This window comes from Amphibalanus amphitrite, unplaced genomic scaffold (assembly GCF_019059575.1).
Source record: "Amphibalanus amphitrite isolate SeventyFive unplaced genomic scaffold, NRLGWU_Aamphi_draft 000404F_arrow, whole genome shotgun sequence".
NCBI lineage: Eukaryota > Metazoa > Arthropoda > Thecostraca > Balanomorpha > Balanidae > Amphibalanus > Amphibalanus amphitrite.
Window position 1 is genome coordinate 57,270 of NW_024881898.1, and position 11,814 is coordinate 69,083.

General features: G+C 46.4%; 1 protein-coding gene across 1 annotated transcript; it reads left to right on the plus strand.

Annotated features, from left to right (window-relative positions):
* Window positions 1-2,016: 2,016 nt before the first annotated feature.
* LOC122390666 (loricrin-like) lies at window positions 2,017-3,694 on the plus strand. Its single transcript, XM_043383827.1, has 2 exons — window positions 2,017-2,246; window positions 2,547-3,694. The coding sequence occupies exons 1-2, from the start codon at window positions 2,232-2,234 to the stop codon at window positions 3,555-3,557; spliced, it is 1,026 nt and encodes a 341-aa protein (XP_043239762.1). The 5' UTR covers window positions 2,017-2,231; the 3' UTR covers window positions 3,558-3,694.
* The last annotated feature ends 8,120 nt before the right edge of the window (window positions 3,695-11,814 follow it).

An 11,814-nucleotide genomic window follows, 5' to 3' on the forward strand; every position in this document is an offset into this window, starting at 1 on the left:
GGAGTTCTTCTTTCAGCAAACAAAGGTATATGAGATATCACAAAATATTCATAAAAACGATTTCTCCCAAACGCCCCTCAAAAACACAAAAACAAGTGTCAAATCAAAATTGCCGTCCGCTTGCCGCCCAAACGCCGTTGACAAAGGAAGTGGTCGAGCGCGGATGCGCAGTGGTGTCGGCAACGCCATATGTTGCATACTGTTGAAACTAAAGCCATGTTTCATCTGACCCCGTGTTTCAACTGGCCCCGCTCTCCCCTAATTGAGTGCATATTTTGCGCACGGTAGGGTCTGATAGTGTCCCTAGTAGCATATGTCATTCATCTCGTGGGGCTGAATACGGAGCAGCCTTTCAGACAAGGTACAATTTCAACATACAACGTACACTTTCATAAACAAAGAAACTGGCTTGTCCAATAATGCGGTATAGGGATATATTTTTCAGGTAGTATGATTTGCAACGAGACATTTGCAGGATTATTTTCACAATCAGTTGCAAGTTTGTCATAACGGATTTTTCACTAATTGCACCAAAAGCATGAGTGAACGGTGGTCATCGTTTCCTGTCAAAAAAGATATGTGTGAGCGATAACGTCTTAGATTTACACAACGAACATCACAACATGGCTTACGAAACAAGTTTTGCGAGCAAATCACCCTGAAGTTGCATTGCATATCTGCGAAATTATAACAAGTGCAGGTAACAATGACGACCAACACTCTTCTTTTATATGATCGTAACCCCAATTTCTCCGTACCGCCCCTCGCTGCCGATCAATTCACGACTGTTATCCGCCGTGCCAACGGCAGCTCAGCCGCACGGGACCGGTCAGCTGCATCCCGCCCGGTGGCGTAACCCCATAACCCGTCCCTACCTACCCCTGTCACGTGCCCCCTCCCACCCCCTCCCCCGACCGACGGGGCTGTGTCGAACCATCGGCTCCAAACGGCGACCCCTCCCCTCAGTCAGACACGGATGACGCCACGTCTGCTGTGTTCGTCTGCGCTGTCTGTCTGTCGGCGAAGGCCGGCCGTCGTGTCACTTCATTGACGGTTAGCTCATATGTAGAACGAAACGGGGAGAGGAGGAACGTATAGTAGCATGTAGTAGCCAGCCCCCTCCTCTCCCTCCCTCTCCCTCTCTCCCTTCCTCCGACTCTGCCGATGACCGCCACGCTGGCGGTCCCGCCCTTGGAAACTTGGAAAACCCGTCCGTTTCGGGGTCACTGGGAGTTATGATAGCTCGCCGGGCAGGATTGCCAAAAACGCCGAGGGCAGCGGTTGCATATGACCGGGCTACGTGAACTGGTGATGGGAGACGGGGTCGTAGTATGACAGACAAAATGTGGCAGTGTGACAGAGGGCGACAAATGTGACAGTGTGACGGAGTGTGACAGAGTGTGACAGTGCAGTGTGTGACTAACGGTCGTCCCTCGGGCGCCGGGCGGGGTGCGGGACATGATCTTCGACCACAAATGTGACTAAGTCCGAAGTCGTGACATGCCGAGGAACGGAAAAGCGGAAACGGGGCATTATATTTTGTTGCATATTGTCATATGTGAACCAACCATAACGTCACGCAAATAAGCGGAAAGGAATGTTACGTATGAACTTCTCAAGTCAATTAAAGTGGAAGGGTCCAATAGATTTCTAGTGGATGTTGAAAGTTAAAGCATAGGAGCCGATGGAACAAAATAAAACCAGTTTACGCATCTGTATTGCCGTTGAAATTTACAATATCCACTTTCAAGCCGGACAAAAATTTTCATGCATTCATTAAACGAGCATACCTATTGTTCACTTGTCACACCTTGTCATAATCACGTCTGTGACACACTAATGGCGTAAAAACCAGCATCAAGGTCGTACAGCACGCGCGCAGTGGGCCACCGAGCGACAGCTCGTACACGAATCAGCACTTTGCTCTGCAAGAATCATCTCATGACCAATTTGTCTCTTATTGTATTTGCTGCAAGGCCGCTGCATTTCGCCAGTGGACCAGCACGCATTTTGCACGCTGAGTCTGGGGGAAAACCGAAGGGTCTAGTCCGACGGGGTCGTTCTCAAGGTGCACATACTCCGCGAGCGAAATGCCGGTCACGGCGGGTGTTGCGTGGCGGCCGTCTCCCGTCACCGGGACCGTATATAAGCGGCACCGGTGACCCGACAGAGGCACACTCCGACCTGCACACATCGACAGACAGTCACAGAGGCCAGAGCAGCTGGCCGACATGGCGGTCAGAAAGGTGAGACAAATCAACCAGCGATGTGGCTCATACATTAGAAAAGCATAGCAACTAGGATGTAACTGAGTAAGATAAGTATAACTAACGATGAACGAAAATTAGTACAAAGAACAATAGATGAAACTTTTATTTATATGATGATTCACGAATCCAAAGCAATAAAAATAAATTAAAATGAAGTCCGCAAAATAATTTATCTGGAACATAAAACCATTTGAGGTCATGCTTGACAACATCAAGTAAAATACAAAACTAAGAACACAGGAGCAGTAAATAGCTGACATCACGAATGTTTTGCAGGTTTACATCCTAGCCCTGTTGGCCGGGCTTTGCTTGGCTGACGGCGGCGGACATTTGGGAGGCGGAGGCGGCGGCGGTTACAGCGGAGGAGGTGGTTACAGCGGAGGAGGCGGCGGCGGCTACAGCGGAGGCGGCGGCGGCTACAGCGGAGGAGGCGGCGGCTACAGCGGAGGTGGAGGTGGTTACAGCGGCGGAGGCGGCGGTGGTTACAGCGGAGGAGGAGGTGGTTACAGCGGAGGCGGAGGTTACAGCGGAGGTGGCGGCGGCTACAGCGGAGGCGGTGGCGGCGGTTACAGCGGAGGTGGCGGAGGCGGCGGTTACAGCGGAGGCGGCGGCGGTGGTTACAGCGGAGGTGGCGGCGGCTACAGCGGAGGCGGCGGAGGCGGCGGTTACAGCGGAGGCGGCGGCGGTGGTTACAGCGGAGGCGGCGGCGGCGGCTACAGCGGGGGCGGAGGCGGTTACAGCGGAGGCGGCGGTGGTGGTTACAGCGGAGGAGGAGGTGGTTACAATGGAGGTGGAAGCGGTGGTTACAGCGGAGGAAGTATCGGTGGTTACAGTGGAGGCGGCGGCGGCGGCGGCTACAGTGACTACGGTCCTCCCAAGGGATATTCTTCTGGAGTGTCAATAAGTTACAGCAGCGGAAGCGGTGGTTACAGCGGAGGCGGCGGCGGTGGTTACAGCGGAGGCAGCGGCGGTGGTTACAGCGGCGGAGGCGGAGGTTACAGCGGAGGAGGTGGTGGTTACAGCGGAGGGAGCATTGGTGGTTACAGCGGAGGCGGCGGCGGTGGTTACAGCGGTGGCGGAGGCGGCGGTTACAGCGGCGGAGGCGGAGGCTACAGCGGAGGAGGCGGCGGCTACAGCGGAGGAGGCGGTGGTTACAGCGGAGGAAGCAGTGGTGGTTACAGCGGAGGAGGCGGTGGCTACGGCACCAGCTACAGCATCGTTCCCATCTCAACTGGCGGAGCGGGAAAATACCCGGCAGCTCTGCCCTCTTCCCACTACGGAGGCTAAATGGGAAATGCTTGTTATTATCTATGTGGCGGAGAACACCAAGCCTATACTGTTTTCCGGCCAGATATATCTGTATTTATTTGACAATGCTGTAATGTGAATTGTTTTATTTATGTAAATAAATGAAAATGATCTGATCAAGGCGATTTCTTTCACACTACTTACCTAGAAACACGTTCACTCATGGGCAGCGTTCTAACATCCGCTCGGCTCAAACGCTCAGCATTCCAAAAAAAAACGTGGAAAAAATAGCAGACGGACAGACGATGTCTGGAGAAGTTAAGCTCCCCACTGGGGGGGGGAGGGGGCTATTCATAGTCCCCTCCCGTTTTTCTGCAATAACTTCCAAACCACTTGACGTATCGGCGCCAAATTTGCAATACCTTCGGCTGCATTAATTTGACACCTTGTGTCAAAATATGAGCTTCGTAGCTACCATAGGTCGGCCGGAAATGACGTCAGATTGACGTCATATTCGGCCGATTTCGACGCAAAACATTGAACCACGGCAATCGCTCCCAAGAGCTCAGTTTTTAAGCTAGATCCAATTTCTTTGCATGAGAGGACTCAGAATAGACTGCGCTATCAAACTGCTATCCCAGATTTTCATATTGTTGAAAATGTCGAAAACTTTACATAATAAAGTTCAAAATTTATATTTCTATCTTTTTCAAAAAATTTGACTTTTCGAATAAAAACGGAATATTTGTGATAGACCACATGCTTATAACTTACTCTAGCAAGTTTTAGATAAATATCTTCAAAAATGTCCAAGTTATACGCATTCCCAGCCAGCAATTCACTTGGGCTGAACTGTGGCAAACGTCGGGCAGCTTGGGCTTAGCTTGGGTTTGCCCACTTTGATCAAAACCAATGTATTTTTTACTAGGGCTGAGCTTGGGCATGCCGCTGCTATGCCCACGTGCGGATAGCAGTAGCTCAGCCCGACATCTGCCCGCGCATCCAAAACAGGCTTAACTTGGGCGGAGCGCGGGCTGATCAAGCTGGCTGTGTCCTTCGGCTAACTGGAGTAAAGCCGGAGTTTAGCCATACTTGTTCGGCTGTTCGCGCATGCGCAGTTCTGCGCCAATCATGTGCAGCGTTTGTGACAGTCTGCGCGCTGTGCGACGAAACGACACACCGGTGTTGGGGCATTTGGTGGTTGATGTTTGGGCGCGTGTGACAGCGCGAAGAAGGGATAGTGCTCATTGCTCTTATCAAGTGGACTGGCATGGAGTTTTACGGTAGGTAATTGTATTGAATGGTGCGCTTGATCGTATGTAAACGTCATTATTTTGACTGAGTTTCACGCCATCAAACATGAAGCTGAATAGCTGTTCAGCCTGGCGACTTATACCCTCGCTCAGAAAAGCCGCATTCCGTGCCTTTATGTATATCTTTGTGAAATACCAGCACTTCTGAACCAGGAAAATGAAATACAAAACACAAATATTTATCTACTTATCAAATATCACCGAGCACGCTCATTCTCTGTCCGCGTTGAAAATCGAATGAACATTTTATACGGATCAATGAGAAGTGCTGTTACAGTATTAGTGCAACAATAAGTTATTTTTCAAGCAAACATGCAATGTACCTAAATTAAACCAATTGATCTCTTTTTCAGGTACAGGGACCCGCAGTTGCTTCTGTACACACTAGTATTTCAGCGTATTCTTTGCCTGTGACACCGTTGGAGGCGAATTGGGAAATGATTGTGTGCTTATTGAAACCACCATCTGAAGGGCTTTAAACTGATGTGCTGCTCTCCTAATTCAATGAACTTTTTATGGCTATATCAGCAAAACATTGTTTTCAGCGCTTTTTCCTGCCCCATTCCTTCTGAAACCTGGAACCGCTTATTCCATTTACTCCTGCCATCTGACGATGGTCGTGCTGACTACTAGTTCCGGCGCTAGTTACTGCTCCAGTTTTGCACCCGGCACAAACTCGGGCGGCGCCGGCCCGTGGCTCGACCAGGGAGGGTCGGACCGAGCCGACTGCCTGGGGCGCGGTTAGATCGGACGCCCTGCTGGGGAAGGGGACGGGAGTGAGGGGGAGGGGAGGAGGTCGTCACGTGGTCCGTCCAAGCTCGCAGACGACCTGTCCTGCGCCCAGCGATGTTCCGTGATCCAAAATGGCACGAGAGCTGTGGAATGCCTGGAGGAGACGCTTCGAAAGCGAACTTCAGCAGCACTAATTTACCATATTCTGTGGAGATAAATGAATATTAATATTATCTTAATGAATATTATCTTAATGCAGAAAAAATTGTATGCCTAAACTGTCTAAGCTGTATCTTTTTAAAAATTGGAAATAGGATTATTTTTAGGGACTTATAGGTTTCGTATATACAGTGAATTGTGTTACATTAAGCCGTTTCGCTGTTATGGTTACTAACTGAAGAGTTATCCTTTTTTCTCACATGGAATGACAATACAATAACAATACGAATAAAACCAGACGTTTCGCACAAAAAAGTGCCTCCGTCAGTGGCAAGAAATAAGTAATTAGGCATACATGTTTTCTTTCAATAAAATTGATGAAGTAGTTATCTTTATTTTTTAAAGATATATTTTCAGCAGTTTTTAAGCACATCATGGACGCTTATAAACATTTGTGTATTTTATCGGCAACCCGGCTGGCCAGACCGAGACGGTGCCGCATATAGTTCTCATCGATGTTAAACCTATACACTTATTTTTCTTCACTGACGAAGGCACGTTGTTGTCCGAAACGTTTGGTTTTATTCGCTTTGTTTTTATATTGTCATTGTCCGTGAGAAAAACATACTCATATGGACTGGTCTCAGTTCATGTAGAAATTGTTGCATATTCATCAACACAGATAAAATGAATATTAGCCGTCACCACACATATAAGAAGAGTTAAGTAGACCGCGCCCCCTGTTTTTCACCAATAAATCGCGGCACAGCGAAGGATTGCGACGATTCTTTGGTGCCCTGGAGTTAAACAATTTTACAACTTCCCGGAAAATTAAATAGCCCTTATCATTTTTGCATCTTGTCTGAGAATTTTAAATCCCTGAACCAAATTACCTTTAATCTGTGATTATTTTTCTCAAGATCATGTCAGGCCAGAATAGCAATTGAAAGTCAGCGCACATCTTCTGTGTGTTTCCATAGTCGTTTCGTGATTAGCAACGTGACAGCATGTGAAATATACTATCTAATGTTTGTCTCATTGATTGTTGTGGGTGCCAAGGTGACGTGAAACTCAGGTTGGTCATTCACTTGAAATGATCTCGGTTAACTTCCTTAAATTTACACCTTTTTACTGTGGTTTTTAGGAAGTGTTGGTTTGAAATTTAGCACCCATTTTAGCATTTGAAAACTAGGCATACTTAGGTATCAGTTATAGTGCTTATGCAATATGTTGCAAGGCTGTAAGTGCTGGTTAACATCCTATGGATAGCCGGCAGAACGCCTAATGGGTAATCTGGCGTGACCCGTCCTACCCCAAATGCTTTGATACATCATCTTTGATCAAAGCAAGTGCAAATTTGGAGTCAGAAGCAAGCCAAGTCCCAGCGAACTTCACTTGTAGAAATTCTAGCAGGACTCAATTTTCCGTGCTTTTGGGTTATTAACCTGATCTGGGAGGTCAACCAGTGACCTAGGATCTCAGCATTGACCAGGACATAAAAATAATTAGCTTTCTCTCGTCAGCGATGACCAGGACCCTCAAATCATCGGATTTCTCTCGTCACGAGCAGCTCGCTCTTTTTTATTTTTCAGCGAAGCTCTGGCTCTTTTTATCAAGGGCCGAATGGCTGAGGGTTTCTACGCCCCTCCGCTACATGTAAGACGCTGAAAAGAAATGACTAAATGGGTGAGGGTTAAATATCGATTCGTTTTTAAGTGCCGAAGCCCGAAACACTTTAATTTACTTCGATAGCAGTTTTTAAGACCAACGAGCTCGAATACTATAACTTCTTGAACAATGTAAGCACCACATAAAATGAATCGTGAGAGAAGCGGCTCAAGATTAAGGAGCTATGAGACACTTAATAAAAAACGGCATAGATTAGAAACTGCACCTAACTTGCACTGGTTTTTAAACCTTTTCGTTGCAGACAGGTATGTAGATTAAATTTTAGGATTGATTTCAGCTGATGCTCAAATGGAGCTATTCATCCGTTCATTCATGCGACCATCCAATTCCATTCATAAAAGAAGCCGGTGACAAAATTGCTCATTTTAGATAAGTGTGAAATACAAACTCACTAAAAGTTTAATGATACGGCAAATTTGACAGCTTTCATAATGAACAAATAACTTAAACAAATCAAAGTTGAGAGCCCCAAATAAGGGAGAGGTAAGATGAGCCAAGGGGCAAGTTTAGCCACCCCATGTTTCTCAGCTCCTATGGCGCTAATTGACTTGAGCATCCATGTGCCGTTCGCTTACGATGCTGCAGTCTTTCACGTGAGACGGCAACGTTCTCACGCCCAGCACCCGGTAACATGTGGTATCGCCCCTGATAACTAAGACATGTTTTGCCTTTAAAATGAGATGGTTGTTATCTGCGGTGCATGGTTATTTTCCTTAGCGGGTGTCATTAATCGAAAATGGCCACGGGTGGGGCAGGATGAGCCATTTTCACCTGGGGAAGATGAGCCGGATAAGCCATTGTTGTCTCCGCTGTCGAAAACCAAACTGAGCTGCGCTTGTTTCTGCTGAATAAAAATGGTAGGAAACAATTTTTCTTTGTTGATTACACAAGTTGTATGTGATTTGCAGATTATCTGAAGGATAAAATGATTTCTTCCGTGATAGAAAACTTGACGAGTTATTGGAAGGCTTAAAACAGTCAGTTTTTGATGGAGGAAAAAAACTTTGCCATAAGTATGTATGCCATGGAGTAAATAAAAGAGCGAGCCCACTCTTCGCCGCGCCCGGGAAAAGAAGAGGTTCGCTTTTTCTATCCATGCTCAACTATCCCCACGACGTGTCTCAACTTACCCCGCCCATGGGGTAAGATGAGCAACGTGCAAGATGACTTTTGACGTAGCCTTTTCAGTACAAAAATAAGCGGTATGAAACATTTCTGGCCACCATTACATGCGCAACTGACCACTCTGTCCGTCCAACCCGTAAACGCAGAAAAAATGATCAGTAAGTTAGCCTGTAGCTAACGAAAAACAAAATGCGGCTCAACTTACCTCATTCTCCCCTACGTAACACAATTGAGGGCATTTTTTGGCCATCACAGTATTTGTCAACAATTGTTTGGGGGACTGGGGAAGGTGGTTACTGGCTCATAAACTGCCCCCCCCCCCCAAAAAAAAAGAAACAAGAAAGAAAACGAAACCGATCATCCGCGAAAAGAACTATTGAGCTCGAACCAAGGTGACGAATCGATTTATAGGTATGCAGGATGACTAACGATGCCACTTTTTAGGCCTGGCTACACTATGCGTTTTCTGCGTGCTTTTTTTGCGTGTTTGCGGGTTTTGCGTAATATCGTTCTAGAAAAATAAACGATATTACGTTTTTGTGATGTTTTTTATATTTAATTCTAGTTTATTAACTTCTGCATATAGCTAATGTAAAAATTATATTATTTTTTACTTTTTCTAGAACGATATTAGGCAAAAAACGCAAACCCGCAAAAAACGCACGCATAAAACGCATAGTGTAGCCAGGCCTTTTGACTTTTTGTGTCAAATAAATTCCATCATCTGGATAGCACGTCAACGTTTGTTGCAAAATGTCGTACTTGACATTTTGCAACAAACGTATACTATTTGGCGCGACTATATTATAGCCTCATAAATGTTCTGAAACTAAAACCGTTTCTTCGCAATTAACTTGGACCACGTCATCCCAGCTTATGCACGACAAAAAATAAAATAATGCTTCAGGATCACTGGCCTGAATTCCAATGCTTAAAGCTTACTCAAAACCAGTGTGGCTGAGGCACTCTTCGCTACATCTCGTGACGGCCACCATTGTGTTGCATTTTTCGGTAAGCTATAAGTTAATAAGGAAAAAAATGGTGAGTGGGTTGAAAACAGCCCTCACCCTCCACACCCCCCCCCCCCCTCCTTCTTCTGGAAACACAAGTAACCGAAAGATCTGGCGATGGTTTATCCACCTCCTCTGCCGCCGCGCTGCGAGGCCTCGATTCGTTCGGTATGTGGCTTCCTGAGCGGTCCTCCCCGGAGGCAAGGTGAAAGGTCATGGCCTGTATCAGAAATTTATACGTTGCTGAATATGTTTTATAGTTCTTCCAAGGCCTTGGACACCTTTTATTATATCGGATAAGCATTGCACTTTCTTGTCATTCAATACATTTAAAGAAAACTTGATCATAATCTTATACTGTGGCAACTGTAGTTCTGTTTACGGTTGCCTCTTTATGATACGGGCCACCACCACCTCCACTGCGCTGGAGCTCTGGCGTTCTACCCCTCCCCACTACGGACCGGCCCTCGGGCTAGGTGTGTTAGTACTGAGCGCAAACCTGTAGTAGTCACGTGACTTTCATTCACGTAGCGGGAACGGAAGCTATAGGCGATACCAAGGACGGGCTCTGGGGAGGCAACCGGCGCGGAAAAATAGCACGATTGTAGTTTTAGAAGAATATCTGTTGCGGTAAGAGGAATTATACAAAACGTAGGTCCTAGGAGCAAACATGTGTTATTCCTCCATACTTTGCGCTACATTTCCTTTCTCCAATGGCCAGCACTTAGCAAATAATAGCGCCATTCTAAATTGGTAATATATGTGTACAGTAGCAACTGCGGGTCCCTGTACGTACCATTAGAGCAAATGGTTCCAAAAAATGGAATAGTTATACAAACCAGGGCCGGGTGGGCGCCGCTGTCGCCCTCGCCAAGTGGTTTAGCGGAAACTGCCTGCTTATAATTAAGTAGGTAGGTATACCTACATATACGGAAACTGCGCGGAAAGCTGGCCGACCACCTACTGCAGATGTGTGTGTGTGTGGAGGAGCCAGACGCCTCCAAAGCTGCCATTCACCAGAGTGAAGTTCCTTATAAACGATTGTTTGCTAATTGCTTTATGTCTTATGAGCGATTACTTGCTGTCTTACTTTATGCTTTCGGTTAAGTGTTCAACCAAGTATTATGAAATATGAACGCCGAACGGGGAGGGAGGCTAGCGGGTCTTGTGATTGATTTATAGTTTTGATGGCGCTTTTTCATGCCATATTATTGCTGCAGTTTGCACTCCACTGTTTCATGTATTTGTGTTTCATTTGACGTGTCTGTAGTCGTTTGAAATATACATTCAATCAAAGTCAACCACTACTTTCATTTCGCAATGCTCGATGACCGGTTAACAGAGCATATGAGTGACCGTAGCAATTTTAAATATGCATTAAAACCACACAACATGCTGAAAGTGCATTGGCTGCTCCTTGCTACTTGATCCAGTGTGAAGCAAAAGCAAGATGAAGTCAAGTCGAGACTTGAGAAAACAGGAGCCGTCACTCGAGCCGAACCCGAGCAAAGCCACAGCAGTTTGCAATGTATAAACCCCATTCACTTCTATGGCTTAAGTCGGGATAGACAGGGCACACAGAGTGGGCTTGCCGGAGTTCAGCCCGCTCGGGCCCAGAGTAATCTCCATTATATAAATGGATTCACTGCTCGGGCTTAAATCGGGCTAACGCCAATCGTCGCTCAACTAGGGCTAAACTACGGCTGCCCGGAGCTCGCAGAGCGGGCATACCTCCGGCAGAGCATGGGCTTTAGTCGGCGTTTCTGTGTCATACGCCGACTTTAGCCCAAGCCCTAGCCGACTTTAGCCCTACTAAAAATCTCGGGCAATCCGCACTTGAGCCTGCTTGGGCCCGGAGCAAAATTGCTGGCTGGGTTATTGCAAAAAAATTGCAATTATAAATTTTCAAATCAATTTTTCAGTACGCATTAGACATCGTACACCAATATAAATAACACTATCGTGTTCCTGAGCTCAAACTGCATCCAATTGACACCTTTTTTTGCTGAAAAAATTAACTTCAAAATTTGACCTTTTTGACCTGAAAGTGACCTGACCTGAGCTAAATTCAACTCAAAATGACCTCAAATGACACAAACGACATCAAATTCGACATCTATGGCCTAAATGGATCATAAAATATATGTCCCGTGACCGACGCATGGTACGATATTTCCGTGACCTGTGATGACCTGACCCTGACCTGAAAATCAAAGTAAAAGTTTAGTACCCTCAGGGCATCTAAAGAATCGGTTCACGAGTGTGTAA